This window comes from Apaloderma vittatum, unplaced genomic scaffold (genome assembly GCF_000703405.1).
Source record: "Apaloderma vittatum isolate BGI_N311 unplaced genomic scaffold, ASM70340v1 scaffold21900, whole genome shotgun sequence".
NCBI classification, from domain to species: domain Eukaryota; kingdom Metazoa; phylum Chordata; class Aves; order Trogoniformes; family Trogonidae; genus Apaloderma; species Apaloderma vittatum.
Genome location: NW_009694241.1, coordinates 4,055 through 19,817, shown reverse-complemented (window position 1 = coordinate 19,817; position 15,763 = coordinate 4,055). Strand labels below are relative to the sequence as shown.

Genomic DNA, 15,763 nt, shown 5'->3' with positions numbered 1-15,763 from the left:
GAGATACTTCCTGCAGATGGAAATACTTGGAGAAAAAGGAAGGGATAAGTAAAGTCTGTGGAAGAAACAACAAAAATATCCACATCCTTTCCTGCCCTAATATCTCTGCCACTTCACCCTGGAAATCAGGGGTTAAATGCAATCTCTTATATAGTTGATTATGTCCTCCTGGTTTACTGATCTTGCATTGTCTCTTTTATTTCTAATTCTTCCCCTAGAAGAGCCATCAGCCTAATTTTTTTGAGAAGGAAGCAGTTGTCCAGAGTAATTATCTGGCTCAGATGGCCAGATTTGCTTGATTTCATTTATAAATTTTTCTTTGGCATCTGTTGTTATTACTGAAATTTTGCCTGGAGTCCCATCTTTTACTTGAGATCACGCAAATCCTTTGGAGGGGGAGCAAGGCTGCTTTTACAGACTTGTTCACTGAAAATACATGCTCTACACCAACCTTCCTTTTCCAGGCATCTGGGTTGGTTAGGGAAGGAGAGCAGAGAAAGTGATTGGTATCTGTGTTGGCGTTTTTGTTTAATTTTCCAGTAGTTGTAGCCTGTGCTATCTGGATGAATGAGTTGTTCTGAAATCGGTGATCCTGGGCTACAGAAATGTCCAGCGAATGTGTTGGCATCCTAGAAGTTCACTGCTTCTGGATGGTTTTGTGTGAGGGCACGTCCCCTGCTCGCCCTGAGGGTATGGGTGGCAGGTACAGTGTAAGGAGGAGAGGTGTGTCTTGAGCAATCTTAATTTGAAGAGGTGTCATCCTCACTTTTATCTCTGCCTTTTTAAAGTGATGCAGTTGCATTTGTGATGGCTTAGTAGCATCAACAAGGCAAGGCTGATGGTAGAAGCACAGTGACTTCTATTTGACAGAAGAGTTTATTCTGTAACTGTGATGAAAAACTTCTTTATGAGTCTGTGTAAGACTCCTATTTCCCCAACCATGTTATTAGGTCTGATAAAAAGTACTTCTTTCCCACACAAGCCTTGTCAGTGGTCTTTTAGGACCATTTTAAAAGGTGAGGGGTTTCCTGGCAGCATGGTTTGCGCCACTTTCTGTCCACCTGCCCTGATGGACAGACAGCTTCTCTGTTTAAAGGCCATTCGGCTTTTGGGGAGGGATGGATGGTCATTCTGTTTCTTGTAGTCTGAATGAAACACTTAAATGCATCTTGACAGGTGCCAGATCTCCACAGAGGTACCTCACAATCTTCCAGGTACTGTCCTCAGCCTCAGGCGTGCACCCTGAGCTGCTGTCCCGGGGCAGGGACCGGCTGGCTGCCCTCTCCACAGGCTTGTGTGGGTCATGAGAGCGCAACAGCAGGATGCCCACGGGGAAAGCAAGGGCATCAGGGGAGATAGTTTTCCTTACATCACTGATTTCTCAAAAGGATTAAGTACGAAACTTTTTTTTCCTTTTCCCCTCTTCTCCTAGAAGGGGTAATGAACATGGGTATATGTGGCTGGCAGAAATTCAGTATTTTGTCAGATTTTTTGAGATATTTATCATCTGCCATCCTCAAATTCCAGCAGGGCTCAGCATTTCTGTGATATTTGATATGCAAGATATGCAAAATCAGCATGATCCTGGGCACCTAACCTGCTTTATGACCCTGATGCTGGTAGTGCTTATCATGTGGTTCATCCCAGATATCAAAGCTGATGCCAATTTTGCCTCAAGAATAGATGCAAGGGATTGATATTTAACTGAGCGTTGGCAAATTCCAGCCACTCGATTATTTTGTAGCTTCCAGCATTTTCGAATTGCAGTTTCCGTGCTACAATAAGAAGGCAAACCAGCTTCTGTGCAGTCTTTAGAGACTGCATTTTAATTTAAGATACTTTCATGCCAAAACCCATCATTGTCTGACATATTTCACTGAGGAATGTCATTGCATCAACCTAGCTTTCGAGCACTTGTTCAAGATATGACACTGTGGCTTGTTTTCAGGATGCGGTGGAGAGCCTGTTATGAGTCTGATAGTGTGGGTGTGATTTTGGTGGGATTTTTTTGTGTATGTGTGTTTTTGGTTTTTTAACCTTTCTTTGAAAGTGACTGCCTTATATGTAAAATAGTTGAAGGGTGTTTGTAACTGAGTATATTATTTTATATCTAGTCAGAAGAGTCTTTGGAAAACTTTCTTTCTTGTGGTTTAAAGTTCTGCTACAACTTCTTTGTTTACTAATAAGTGGAATGTGCAGATGAGCAAAACATGGCCTCCAGTTGTGGCAGCAAGAGCTTCTAGGTGATTCTGATGTAGTTCAGCTTTGGAGTGTAACTGTTTCTCACTTTCATTTAGACATCAAAAGACAAACATGCAGGTTAAGCATCTGCCTGCCCAGACAGAGGGCTGGTCATCAGCACAGCTTCCCCTGGCTGAATAAGAGGTGTCAGCTCAGGGCTTGGACCTCCCAGCATTTTTGGTGTTGAAACTGTGACTCGAGACTGGTCGGCTGAATAGCTGACTGGGTTAAAAAATGGGTGATCCCAAAAGCTGAGGCTCTTCTGAACCTTCTACAAGAGAGATGCGAGAAGCTGCAACACCTCTGTTTAAAATTAACACAGTGTTTGCAAATCTGACATATTGCTCTTCCTTTCAGGATTGACTTTTAAGTAGGTTCATTGAAACTAATTTTTCTATGTCCTCCATTTCCTGGCATGAGCTGATTAGAGAGATTATGAAGATGCTCTTAATTAAACTGAAAAGAAATGGATCGTTGTGTCTTGCCTCTCAACCTGTATTTTCCCTCTTGAAGGTCATGGAGGCAGAACAGACCAAGACGAGGAGCGAGTTGGTTCACAAGGAGACTGCAGCCAAATACAATGCCGCCATGGGAAGGATGAAGCAGCTGGAGAAGAAGCTGAAAAGAGCCATCAATAAATCAAAGTATGTTTTGTGTTAGGAGACAAGTTCCATGGTGAAGTCTGTCTGTGGGAGCTACGGATCCCACAACCTTTTTCCAAACTTGTGAAAGTGTGTTGCCCTTTGTAGCTCTCTGCTTGGGCTCCTGCCTGCATGTGACAGCCTCGCAGCACAGCTGGTGCTGGTGTTAGTCCTTGCATTTATTGTCCTTCTAAGCATCTTTGGAAGCACCTGACTTGATAGGTGAACTAAATAGGACAAGGAACCTTTTCTGGATATATTCTTGGTCTAGTGCGCTGGACCCTTTGGCAGCATGTTAACTTGAGAAACAGGCTCATGGGATTCACACAGATGCTGCCGACAGAACTGCAGAGCTCTGTGTGTGAATGTTTTGTATCTTAGGATTGTTTGCAGCTTAGTTCTTATTTTTAGTTAGGAGAGCATCAAAGCAGGTGACAGAAACCTGGAAGGTGTGAGACTGCATCAGAGTGGCACACTGTAAATCAGTCTTGTTTGCTTCCTGATGCTGCCTGGCAAAGCTGTGCGGGAGCTGCTGTTGGGGAAGGAAACGCGCTTCAGAGAGCACAGCTAAGCAGCAAATGTCTCTAATAAATGTGTCTGCAGTTGATACACAGTTTTGCTTTGTTGCAGAGAAGTGAAACAGCTTTTTGCTCAGAGTCTGTTTAAAATTTTGGACCTGTTTACAAGCAGCTCTTAATCCTCTTTATATTTCACAGTTAGTTTTCTTTTTATTTCCAGATCGTAGCTTGTCTAAACAATCTGCTTGCTGTATTTAGCTTTTAATCCCTCCATCTAAAATGACTTTTTGGTGACATTGGTCAACTAAAAATCTATTTTGATTGATGTTTGTGCAATTCAAGAAAGGATTAGTGCTTCTTAGGGAAGAATCAGGCTGTTTGCTGAAAGAGTGTAGCAGCGCGGCTTCCTAGAATGAGCTTCATGCTGTTTGTCTAGCACTGCGCAGGAACTGTGAAAGATGTCATCAGATGACTAAATGACAGATTTTTCTGCATAAGAGCAATAGCTGAGAAGTGATGTGGCTGCTGGGAGTTCCTTCCTTTACACTGAAATTGAGAATAAGGATGCTGATAAGTTGTCAATGGGGTCCTGCATACCCTCTTATAACAGTGATGGTGCTGAGCTCAATGCCTCAGCTGCCTCATGTTTTATTTGCCTTCTGAGCCTTCACTTTGCTGAATCTATGCCCATGGGGCTGTTGTCTCATGCCATTCTCCTCAGGACAAGTGAGTTTTCACTTATGTGGAAGGATCCCAACATATTCCTTTGACTCACAGCAGGGCTGACTGCAGCATAAACCACCCATGTGTGGACTTTTGGAGGCCCTTCCTTAAGGGGTGTACAGAAATGCCAATTCTAACCTAGTAGCAAAGTGGAGGGTGCCTGATGGCATCAACAGTCTTATCATAGATGTGTTTGAACTTGTACTATGTAGGGATTTAACATCAGAAAAACGCTCTGCCCTTCTCCATGGGTGGTGCAGGAGCGTTGGCTGTGACCCCTTGGGCTTCTCAGACCCATGTTGTCCATCTTCTCTCTCCATAAACTCGTGGGTAGACATGCTGAATGGATTGCTCTTTCCCATGCAAAAAATAATTTGCATTTGCTCTTCACTTCAGTCTGGATTGAGATGCTTTAAGCATTACTATTTGAAAGTAAGACTGGGACAGCCTGGAGGAAAGTCATTTATATGATTCTCTGTGTGGGTTGATGAGTGGATGATTACTGGATTGTTTTGTTTTGGCTTTGCTTTTAATTTTGTTTCTGGGTGCTTACTTGCTTGTAAGCTATGAATGTGCATACAGCTGCATGTTCTTAAGTTGCCAGATCTTCTGGCTCGGTGTCCCTGAGCTGTAGGGTAATGAACTTTCCTGTGTTAGCTGGTTTTTGGAAGTCATCTTCTGCTCAGGTGACTTGAGCAAAGTGCCTTCCACTCTTCCTGCCATGTAGTTAAAAAGTGCTTTGCTTCACTACGCAGTGCCCTGGACTCAGACAACTCATGCAGTAGGGCAGTGATGGCATCAGTGAACAATTCTTCAACCCTGCTGTGTCACAGACTGGGTTTCAATAGTTACAGGGTTGTGGGTGTAAAAGAATGAAGCGACCCAAGAAGGTGCAGGTCCCTACCCTGCCAGTGCATTGCTTTCTGCTGCCATTGGATGGCTGGCTATGTTACCAAGGAGTGATAAAGAGTGCTTCAGTGTGCTCCTACACGTCAGGCTGTTGGTATCCTTTTCCTAGCTTAGGTGACATCTTTCCTGTCTATTCCCTGTAAACTTGCCTGCTCACATGTACATCTGTATGTGTGTGTACATGTATGCATGTATATACACGCACATGTGTGCATATAAATATACATACATGTTATTTTTTTCACACCACACAAACTCGCATGTGTTTGTGTGCTGACAGAAAGGGCACTTTTCCCCTAGGCTTTTGGACGATGATGGGAGGTTAGGATTCAAGCCTGGTTGTTTTCTCCCAGTTGGCACGAGGGTAAGGAAAGCAGAGGATCGGCTGGGTTTCACTGTTTTCTCTGTACATGTTCTCCTGTAACACCGTTTTGTCAGTGTCTCTGCCCTCCTGTTGCTTTGGGGTGTGGCTGTGGGAGGCTTGGAACTGTTGGATGTGGACTCCCAAGCACACTGTCTCACCATGCCTGGCAGGTCCATCCTTGTAGACTTCGGCGGGGTCACAGTCAAACGAGGGGAGGTGGAGGAGCAGTTTGCGTCAGCATCACTGGAAATGCCATGTACTTGTCTGGATGCTCCCAGTGATGGTGGGGGCTGACTGAAAACACAGGAGCTGTGAAATAACCCAGTCTTGGGGAAACTTGACTCGGTTATTCCATGTATGACTCTGTAGTGAATTCAACTCTTCAAAGTGCGTAGGATCAGAAAACTGCAGCATTCTGGTGCGCAGTCTAAAATGTAGCTGCAGGGGAACTTACAGCTCAAAAGAGGCTTGCTGTCTGGGTAGAAATATGACAAAGTGTTCAATTTTATATAAAACCACTTCTGATTGTTCATCTCTGCCATACTTTACAGAAGAGCTGCTGAGAGAGTAGGGGGATAGTGAGCCCTGCTAAAAATCAAGGAGTTTTTTTTTGCTTAATAAGAGCTGCTCCTCCACTCCCACATCTGAACATGGGAGGGTCTAAGGTTTGCCTTCTGTGGGGAATTCGCATGTGCCGTGGGCTCTAAAATTAGGCGGATAGAGAGGATGGCTCTTCCTGAAGCTGGATGTTCCATTAAACTATCTTGCAGAATCTAGGCCTTGAAGGAATTATCCTGTCAACTCCAAAACCTGGAATTCCACAATTTGTATTTAGGTCAAAATACCCATGAGAAAAAGACATATTAGAGGGGAAGAGAGAGACATGGAGAGCACGAGTAGGTGTGCCATCATCTCAATAGTAGCCTCTTGGGATCACAGTGAAACACAAAACAGCTCTGTTAGTGCTATGAAGAGAGAAACTCCCACTCCAATACCCTGCATTCAGTCCCAGTGGTTGTAAACTTTTGTTCTTTGTTTTTCCACAGACCTTATTTTGAACTCAAGGCAAAGTACTACGTCCAACTAGAGGTACGTATCTAATTCAGGCCCATCTGAAACCCTTTACTGCTTGCTGTAAACACTTAAATTGCATCTAAAGTGCTCTGACAACCATGTTGCGTGTCGGTGCAAAACCAATTCACTTTAAATCCTACTGAGCACTTTGTTAATCACATTTTAAAGATAAAAGACTGAGAGGCTTTGTTTCATTGTGTGAAATAAGTGTTCAAACTCTCCTGCTTAGTGCCAGAACCGAACAAATATGTTTTGACTGCCTTCATTTCGTGTAGTCTCTGGGATTTGTTTTTTTGTTTTGTTCCATTTTTCCCAATATGTTTTATGCATCAGACTGTTTAACTGGGCTTAGGGTGTTCCTTTCTGTTCAGTGATTGGGTCAATTAACAGAACAAGTAACCTGCTTGTAGTACTCAAACATCATGCACATTATGAATTTTTGATGTGGGATTTGGCTGGAAGGGCTGCCAGGGCTTTTTCTGGTATTTCTGCACTCTGTGTGGTTCTACAGTGCCCGGCCAGTGCTCGGGCACTGGGTCCTAGCTAGAGGAAGATTCCTGTTCCTTGCCTGGGGTGCAAGGTACCTCCCACACCCTCTTTGTGAGCCCTTCCCTGGGCTGCCTGAGATGCAGGGGCTCTCTTATAAGCCTTTGGAGACCCTGGTGTGCCCCTTCTCCTTGCTGGCATCCAGACTTGGGCTGCCTTCTGCTCCTCTGTCTTGCCTGCCTGTGCAGCCATGGTCGGCAGCTGCTGCTGCTGCGCGGAGCTGAACCCTCGTCCTGGACCTGGGCATCAGCCTGATAATCCCTTCAGGCTAGAGGCATCTTTTGAGAAATCCGCTTTTCTCTGTGGGCAAAGCCCCGCTCTTTGGGGGCCTGTTGCTTTACCCTGACAGCTGCTCAGTGTCCTCCCGAGGCTGCGGGTGATTGTGTAAAAGGCAGTACAAAAGGCAACACAGATTGCTTTTATGTGCAGTGTAAAACCGAGCTGAGACAGCTGCAGATACACAAGCAGTGTTTTCCTTCACAAGTGCTGCTGCTTGCACTGGGGTGCTCTTGAATTATGGACTCTCCCACCACCTAGATACCAACTCTGGTTTGTGGTAGCTCCTCTGTTTAGAGCCGAGTCGTGTGGACGTGTGACAGAGAACTGTGTGCTGTGTGTCGTTCATAAGGAAAGCACATCTAACACCTGTCTTCCTTGTTAGCAACTGAAAAAAACAGTGGATGACCTGCAGGCAAAACTGGCCCTGGCAAAGGGAGAGTATAAGACTGCCTTGAAAAACCTGGAGATGATCTCGGATGAGATTCACGAGAGGAGACGGTCCACTGCCATGGGGCCCCGAGGATGTGGTGTGGGTGCTGAAGGGAGCAACACCTCTGTGGAAGACCTGTCAGCAAGTAAACCAGAGTCAGACACCATCTCCAGTGAGTACAGAATGCTCCCGTGCCTGGGAATATCCCACAGGAGTTCTAAGAAGTGCTGAGATGAAGGCTGCTCTGTGTATTCTGCAGTTAGAAATTTACTGGCTCTTGTTACACTTCTCATTATTACGGGAGTTATTTGTATTCTTTAACAGCCAATTTTTCAGGGGGAAGGAGTATGAGTTGAAGCGCACCAGCTGTTTCCTTCATGTTGTTGCTGAGTTTTGTACGGTGCTGTATGAAAGGAACAAAATTAAGGCACTTCAAAGCATGCTTCTGATTTTTAAGCCAGTGCTGCTGCTGTCAGTGACCTGCCTGGGATGGGTGCCGGCTGTTACCTATCACCAGGCGGGTGCCAAGGTGGCAGTGCTGATGAGAAACAGACATTTGGGATCCAGCACCTCTCTTGCCATGCTGAGCCAGTGGCAGAGGGACTAAAGTTGTGGCTGCAGCAGTGCAGAAAGTAGTAATGAGTGTAAGGCTGAGTTTCTTTGTACTGCAGGGTCTTTTGCCAGGGTGTGGTTTCAGCAGAGCATGCACGCTGCAGACAAGCAGTGATATGCTAACATGGTGCACTGACGCTCTCTAAAAGAGACATTTCTCTTGGGTGACAGCAGCAACCACTGAGCAGCCTCCAAGGCTGGGTAATGGCTGCTTTCTGGTGGGACGTGGGGAGCTTGGGCTGCCAAGACAGGAACGGTGTGTTGTATTGCATATTTCCTTTTGTCCTGGCTCTGGGTGCAAGTGGATAGATAGACATTGCATATGGTCCACTTTTTCCTCCCTCCTGGACACTTTCTTGCCTCCTTGATGCAAAGTCTTGTCCAGGAGGCCTCCCAATAGCCTTAGTTATAACTGTTGAGGATTTTCTTGTGCTGAAGGAGTTCAGGGGCCCAGTACGTAGGGGCAGAAAGAGCCAAGAAGGTTAATTTAGGGCCTGCTGGCCCTCCTGGCCACTGCTGAGGCTGCAGGCGAGGGTGGGCTTATCACTCCCTTTGAACTTCACACTCTGACACATGTGGGAGGACTCCAGGCTGCTGCCAGCACAGAACTGGGCTACAGCAGGGCAGGACTAGCAGCCTGCCAGAAGTGGTGACCAAAATAGCCTCAACAGGTGAAGCTCTCGTGTTGTAACATGGGAGGTTTCTGCCAAGGCCCTCTTAGATCTTGATTTCCACCTGCTGTAGTTGAATAAAACATGTTGTCAGCAGCAAGAGTTTTTTGGCCCTGGCAGATGCTCCTGTGTGATATGGGAAGTTTAGGGTGTGATAAATAAGCTGCAGTTTAAGTTGTGCTTGTTGTAGAGTACCTGGTGTCAGTGCTTCTTGTTAAGAAGAGGACTCCTGTAATTGGAAACATCTTTTTAGCCCAACCTTCTTTTTGCTTTCACCCCCTGCAAGGTTGTCTGTATTGCTCATTGTATATTGATAAAACATAGCAAGTGAAAGACCACTCTGCAGTCTTGACATCATTAAAAACAAAACAACAAACAACAAACTATCTCTGGGCACAGAGTGCCCTGGAGGGGATGCAGGAAGGTGGATAATGCTGTTACCTGGTTTATGTCTGAAACCTTTTAGGTCAATCCTGCAATGTGTAAGTACAGTTCTGCAATTGGCAAGTACAGCAGAAAGAGGTTGAACATCTCTGCAGTAACCATGATGGTAGCTGCCTCCACTTGCACCCTTCATGTCTGAGCTGTGCCTGTGAGCCCCGGGCTGCCAGGGTAACAGGAGAGCTAATCTGAAACTTCTCCTTTGAGCCATTTTGTTAATGCTGCTGCTCTTTCAAGGCTGCTGTGGCCCTCTCTAACAATGGCAGGGAGGTAAAATTAAAGACAGCTTCAGGTCACTGTAAACGTCTTGCTATTCATGGCACTTGTTCAGACCAGTGTGAATCCAGCACATGCTTCTGTTGGGTAGAGGCTGATGAACATAAAAAACCTTCTGATCCCAGTGGGACTGCTGGTGTGCAAAGGTTTTTGGTTCATAAGGTCCCCATCCTGCAATGAACAGAGACTGAAAAATGTTGAATTTTAGCAAAACTTACACCCCCCTATCTTGCAAAAAATTGAACTTTCTTTAATGGATACCTCCTCCTGTTGCTAACAAAGAGCCTGCAGCTAAATCTAGCGAGATAACCTGGAGATGGTTTGCTTGAATTAGCATTCAGATCTGAGCAAACATGAGTAGGGAAGATGATAAATGCAGGACTTTTCTTAATTTGGTACTGCAAAAAGAGATCTTGAGAGTCTGTGCTGGGCTTTTACTGTAAAAGTGGGAAGATAAGGTGGAAGCAATCTGGCTTCTGTTTAGTGCCTTAAATAACCCAGAGTCTGTGCTGGGATGAGGGGACCACGGGCTCAGGTGGGCACAGGGGACTGGAGTCAGGAGAACAAGGTCGGCTGGGTGGGGGCAGCAGGAACACTGGACACCTGAGAGCATCTTGGCACAAGGAGCAGGAGCTGTAGAGCTGCTCTTCCATGGCAGGACTGGCAGGTGTTGTGCTCCTCAAAGCAGAATCAGGCCTTTGTGAGCCATGTAGGACATGCAGGGTTAAGGTTTTGTGAAGGGCACTGAGCTCGAGAAGGGGCAGCCCATGGGTTCACAGTGTGTGCACATACGTGAGATGCAAATCTGAGGAACTGCTGTTGCTTGAGGAGGTGCAGGAGGGGGTAGGTTTGCTAACCAGAAGATTCTTTGAACATTGCAGTGGCTTCAGAGGTGTTCGAGGATGACAATGGCAGCAGCTTGGTATCCGGAGAAGATTCGGAAACTCAGTCAGTATCCAGCTTCAGCTCTGGTCCTACGAGCCCCTGCGAGGTGCCCACTCAGTTCCCTCCTGCAACACGACCTGGAAGCCTGGATCTGCCCAGCCCCGTGTCGCTCTCTGAGTTCGGGATGATCTTCCCTGTCCTGGGCCCCCGAAGCGAGTGCAGCGGGGCATCCTCCCCCGAGTGCGAAGCTGAAAGAGGTACACACAGTGGGACGTGCCCTGGCCCAGTGTTTTCCAGCTTTATAAAGGGAGCGGGAGAACCTTCTCAGCTCCCCTAGGCGTATCTCCAGCTTGCTGAGCTCTGGCCGCTGGCCACTTCCTTGAGGAAGGCAGCTTCTGAAGGCCCTGCACCCCACACTTAACAGTGACATCCAGAAAGTTTTAATTATTCTTCTCCAGTTCTGCCTCAGTGGAGAGGTTTGAGGTTTCTCACAAGATAAGTGATCAGTGGGATTCTGATGATACATTTATTTTAAGGAAGATCTGAGTTTAATTATTTATCATTGTTTTTTTAAAATTACTGCCCTGCTTGCTGAAAATCCTGCTTTCTGGGGGCAATAAATAAATAAATATAAGAAATAACATGTCCAAAGGTGCCTCTTTCAGGCTCTGCCAGCCCCTGCTGACAAATTCAGACTAGAGGATTACCACTGCTCTTGTGTATTCCAGCCTATGGCTTTTTTACACTGTTGTTTGCTGATGTGGTGCACAAGAGGAGCGTGGCTTGGAAGGCCAACTTCAGTTTGGTTGCAGCATCTTGCTCCTCCTCCTGTGTGGTTTGGGGTTTTTTTATGTGCTTTGGCAAAGGAAGCTGCAGAGACACCCGTTTGAAGCTTAAGTTGCAGAATGAAATCCAGGTTTAACATCTAGTTTAATCCTTTCTTTGCAGGGGACAGGGCAGAAGGGGCTGAGAACAAGACAAGTGACAGAGTCAACAAGAATAGGAGCAGCGCCAGGAGCAGCTCCACTGAAGGGCTGGCTCTGGATAACCGAATGAAGCAGCTCTCCCTGCAGTGCATGAAAATCAAAGAGGGAATATGTGCAAGCAGAAAAGCTGCCCAGATTGGCTGAGTTCTCCTCGTGCCCTGTCCTGATTAATGGGAGTATAAATATTTATACATGAACTTCTAAGTGTTTGAAGAACGTTGTGCCAATAATATATGCCAAATCTTAAGCGTTTACTCTAAGAGTTTAAAACTGCACTAAGAAGTCTAATTGATGTGGAGGGCTGAAGTTTTTAATTCAATAAATCCTTTGTAGGCCAGACAAGTAATCAAATGTTTAAGCTGTGCTCATATTTCACAGACTTTGTAAATTGTTTTGTAGCAGCCTGGCTGAAGCAATAACTAGTAATGTCCTGGTGTAAATTCATGCCAGTAGCGGGTCTGAAACGCGAGCCAGACATTTGCAGAGAGCGGTTTGGCTTCAGTTTTGTAGAATGAAATTCTCTTTAGATACAGTGGATCTCTTGAGTATAAGTGGCATATTCTTTAAACATCTGTATTTGTCTGTATTGCGCTGAAACTGCAGAAATATTTTGTATACAGGAAAGCTGTTGCATGTGTGGGGTCTAAAAGCCTTCCCTCTTCCCTCTTCCCTTGGTGCTCGCAGATGAGTCACGCCTCTGGAAACTGATGTCAAGAGACAGACAGACAGACAGGGATGGCAGCACTCAGCAATGGTAGCACCTTTCTAGCCACCTTCTGGCACCTGGCTTGGACTCTGAGGGGTGATCCCAGTGACCAAAAAGAGTTGACTGGCCCCTTGCCCTTCCCCTTCCCCCTGAGAAGTGAAGTATTATTTTTCAGCACTTTAAGTGTTTGTTGGGTTTTTTTCCCAAAAAAAATGGGAGTCATAGATGTTTTGGGGACAGTTATGATAAGGGATTTGCCCTTGAAATATGCATGAAGAAAAGGAATTGCCAGTGTAGATTGACAATGTGTTTTTAAGCTTCTCTGTAGGTTGTACTGTGTGGGGTTTTATAACTGTTACAGGGACATGAGATTTTAGTATGCCCTAGAGAAAGTGTTCCATAAAACTAGAAAAAGGGCACGGGCATGTTTTGCCAGCAGCTGTTAGGCAGTAGTAGTGTCTGGTAATTATGCTAATAAGTGGTAGTAAAAATCCTAGACTCTTCAGTTTTGGTGGCTAAGCATTTCTGAAAGCACCATTTTACCTAAGATGTCAGTTTATATTGTTAATTTGATGGGAATTTTAGTATTGCCCCCAAAGTATTTTCTATTCTATGTTTTTGCAGTCCTGTTGTATTTTGTCCCTGCCACAGCTTGTGTATCTATTCTCCAAGTTATTGTAAAATTCTTCACACTACAGTAAAGATTTTTGTTTTCCACATTTCGACTCTGTGCAAGCTACATGTATCTCGAGTGGCAAGACCGCAGTTGTCGCCTACAATAGGTTTAGTCATTAAATACCCACTTCCAGCCACAGCCTGCAGCCCACCGTCACGTTCTTGGGTATTAGATTCCTTTGCAGCACAAGGACAACTGTTACCTCCCTCCTGCTGCAGACATGATTCAGTTTTTACTCTGAACTGCACAAGATCAGCGCTTCAGTCAGGTTTTCCCAAATCTCTCAGAATGCAGAAAAAAAGGGAGATCTTGTGTCATGCAACGCCTCTGTACTTCCTGCTGCTGCCATTTGCTGTGAGGCTCTTGGAATTGGAGGTAAGGAAACTTGTTTCCCTGAATATCAGATTCAATACATTGTGGCTGTTAAGCTGTGACAGCTTCAAAAATTTATACCGTCTGAAGACCTGAAGGAGGAGTTCAGCCATTTCCCAGCCGCACAAACACATGGCAAAGAAGGTTCCAAGGTCAATGTGAACTACTCCTCAGGGAAAAGCTGGGACTGGGAAAAGCTGGGTCTGACGGTGTTGAGCACAAGATGAAAAGCAGGGCAGAAGTGCCACAGGGGATGAAGTGTTTTCACTGAAACTGCTGTAGTTACGCTGTTGCCTGTGGTGCTACAGTTAGAAAAACCTAGCAGATGGGCTTGTGGTTGAGCAGCTTATTTTTGCAGACTTGCCTGTCCACCTCCATGTTCCTGGGTTGTTTGGGTATTTTTTTAAGTTTTGGGGTTTGTGTGTGTTTGTTCTGTTTGGCTTGGGTTTTTTTAACCTCATTTTTGCTATCATATTTGGAGTTTGGTTGGCTTGCTTTTGTTTATTTGTGGCTGGTTTTTCCTTCTTTGTGGTTGTTTTCTGTCTTTGTGTGCTTGTTTTTTTAACATCTCTTGCTTTCAAATTTAGACTGTTAGATTTTAACACAATCTGTCAGCATCTAACAGTCTGACTGAGTCTCTTAATAGATTCTGAAATATTTTAAGACTGACATATTCTAACAGATTTTACTAGATTCTGTTAGATTCTAAGAGATTCTGTTAGTGCTTTCCTCCAACTGCTTACTGCTTTTCCAAGTGTTTAATGACAGTGTTAAGGCCTTTTTCTAGGGCTGTTGGTTTTCTGGGTTGGTTTTTTTTTTTCCTTCCTTTTAGGAAGAAGTCAATGATTCTAACTATCACACAGCAACACAGTGCTGTGTGCTCTAAATCAGCTGAAATGGGCACACAAGAAATTTTTTCTTGTTGTACATAGGCACGTTTTGTTCCTTCATATTTGTTTACAAGATGGTGAATCAAACTTTCCTAGTTTTGATATGTTATGAATTAGCAGAACTGCAATTGCACTACAGTCTGGAGGAATTGGGCTAAAATCATTTTGACTTCACTGCCCCTCATGACAAGGGTGTTTCCTCTTTTCCCAGGCTGCTGTGATTGCTCCCACGGAAGGTGACTTGCACAGGGTGTGTCCCTCATCTCCTTCATCATCAGCATCATCTTCTTCCTCCCAAGGGCTGGCAGCGACAGACACCCCTGCAAGCTGGGCCAGACTGACAAAGCTTCAGCAAAAACAGTTGACAAGTTATTTTACACTTACAAATAATTTCTTACGTGTTCTATACATTATCCAGTACATAACAACTTTCTGTAGTGACTGTACATTATACAGATCATTTATATGTACATTATACAGATAATTTGTATGTACATAAAGTTTTAAAATAAAGGGAATTAAGAACTTTGTGTTGCTGCTGGGGGGACCGGGGCGAAAGCGTGGCTGGGCTGAATGCAGGGACTCACAGCTGGGGGCTCAGGCAGTGGGACAGGGTCACATCTCAGAGATCTGATAGAATCTGACAGATTCTAATAGATTTTCTAAGAGATTCTATTAGATTCTAAGAGGCTCTACTAGATTCTAAGAGATTGTAACAACTGCTAAGAAACTCTAAGCAATTCTATTACATTCCAAGAGATTCTGTTAGATTCCAAGATATTTTAAGATATTCTAAGATATTCTATCATATTCTAAGAGATCCCATTGGATTCTATTACATCTCACTGGATTCTAAGAGATCCTATTAGATTATATTAGAATATCTTAGAATTTGATGGGATCTAGTAGAATATGGTAGAATATCTTAGAATCTAATAGAAGCAAGTAGAATCGCTTAGAATCTAACATAATCTATTAGCATTTCTTAGATTCTGTTAAATATACACGGATACACTCAGATATGTTCGGATCACCACAGATACACGCGGCTAGACTTGGCTATGTTCGGATACAGTTGGATGTGTTTGGATAGACACGGGTACACACAGATATGTTCGGATACACATGAATCCATACGGATACATGGATACACTCAGCTATGCATGGTTACACATGGATTCACTCAAGATCAACATGGACATGCTCGGATCAAGACGGATACACTTGCATATACTCAGACTGACACAGAGGCACTTGGATATACAGATACTTTCAGCTCAATACAGACACACTTGAATACATTTGGACAGATTCTAATAGATTTTACTAGATTCTGTAAGACTCTACTAGATTTTAAAACATTTTGACAGACTTTGTTAGATTTTATTAGACATTATTAAACTAACAGACTTTATTAGCTAGTATTAAACTTTATTAGTCTTTACTAGACATTGTTACTTTATTAGACCTTAAAATTTATTAGATATTAGACTTTAATAGACTTCAGCCGCTTACTGACAGAC

At 44.4% G+C, this 15,763-nt stretch overlaps 1 protein-coding gene across 1 annotated transcript in view; it reads left to right on the top strand.

The window, feature by feature from the left end:
- SH3BP5 (SH3-domain binding protein 5 (BTK-associated)) overlaps positions 1-11,848 on the top strand; it is a gene marked incomplete at its 5' end in the record, with an annotated part of 42,112 nt that extends 30,264 nt beyond the window's left edge. Inside the window, 5 exons of the mRNA XM_009867045.1 lie at positions 2,755-2,885; positions 6,443-6,485; positions 7,678-7,897; positions 10,607-10,867; positions 11,559-11,848. Of these exons, the coding sequence (XP_009865347.1) occupies positions 2,755-2,885; positions 6,443-6,485; positions 7,678-7,897; positions 10,607-10,867; positions 11,559-11,740 (837 nt within the window). The remainder of the gene's footprint in view (positions 1-2,754; positions 2,886-6,442; positions 6,486-7,677; positions 7,898-10,606; positions 10,868-11,558) is intronic.
- Positions 11,849-15,763: the final 3,915 nt, after the last annotated feature.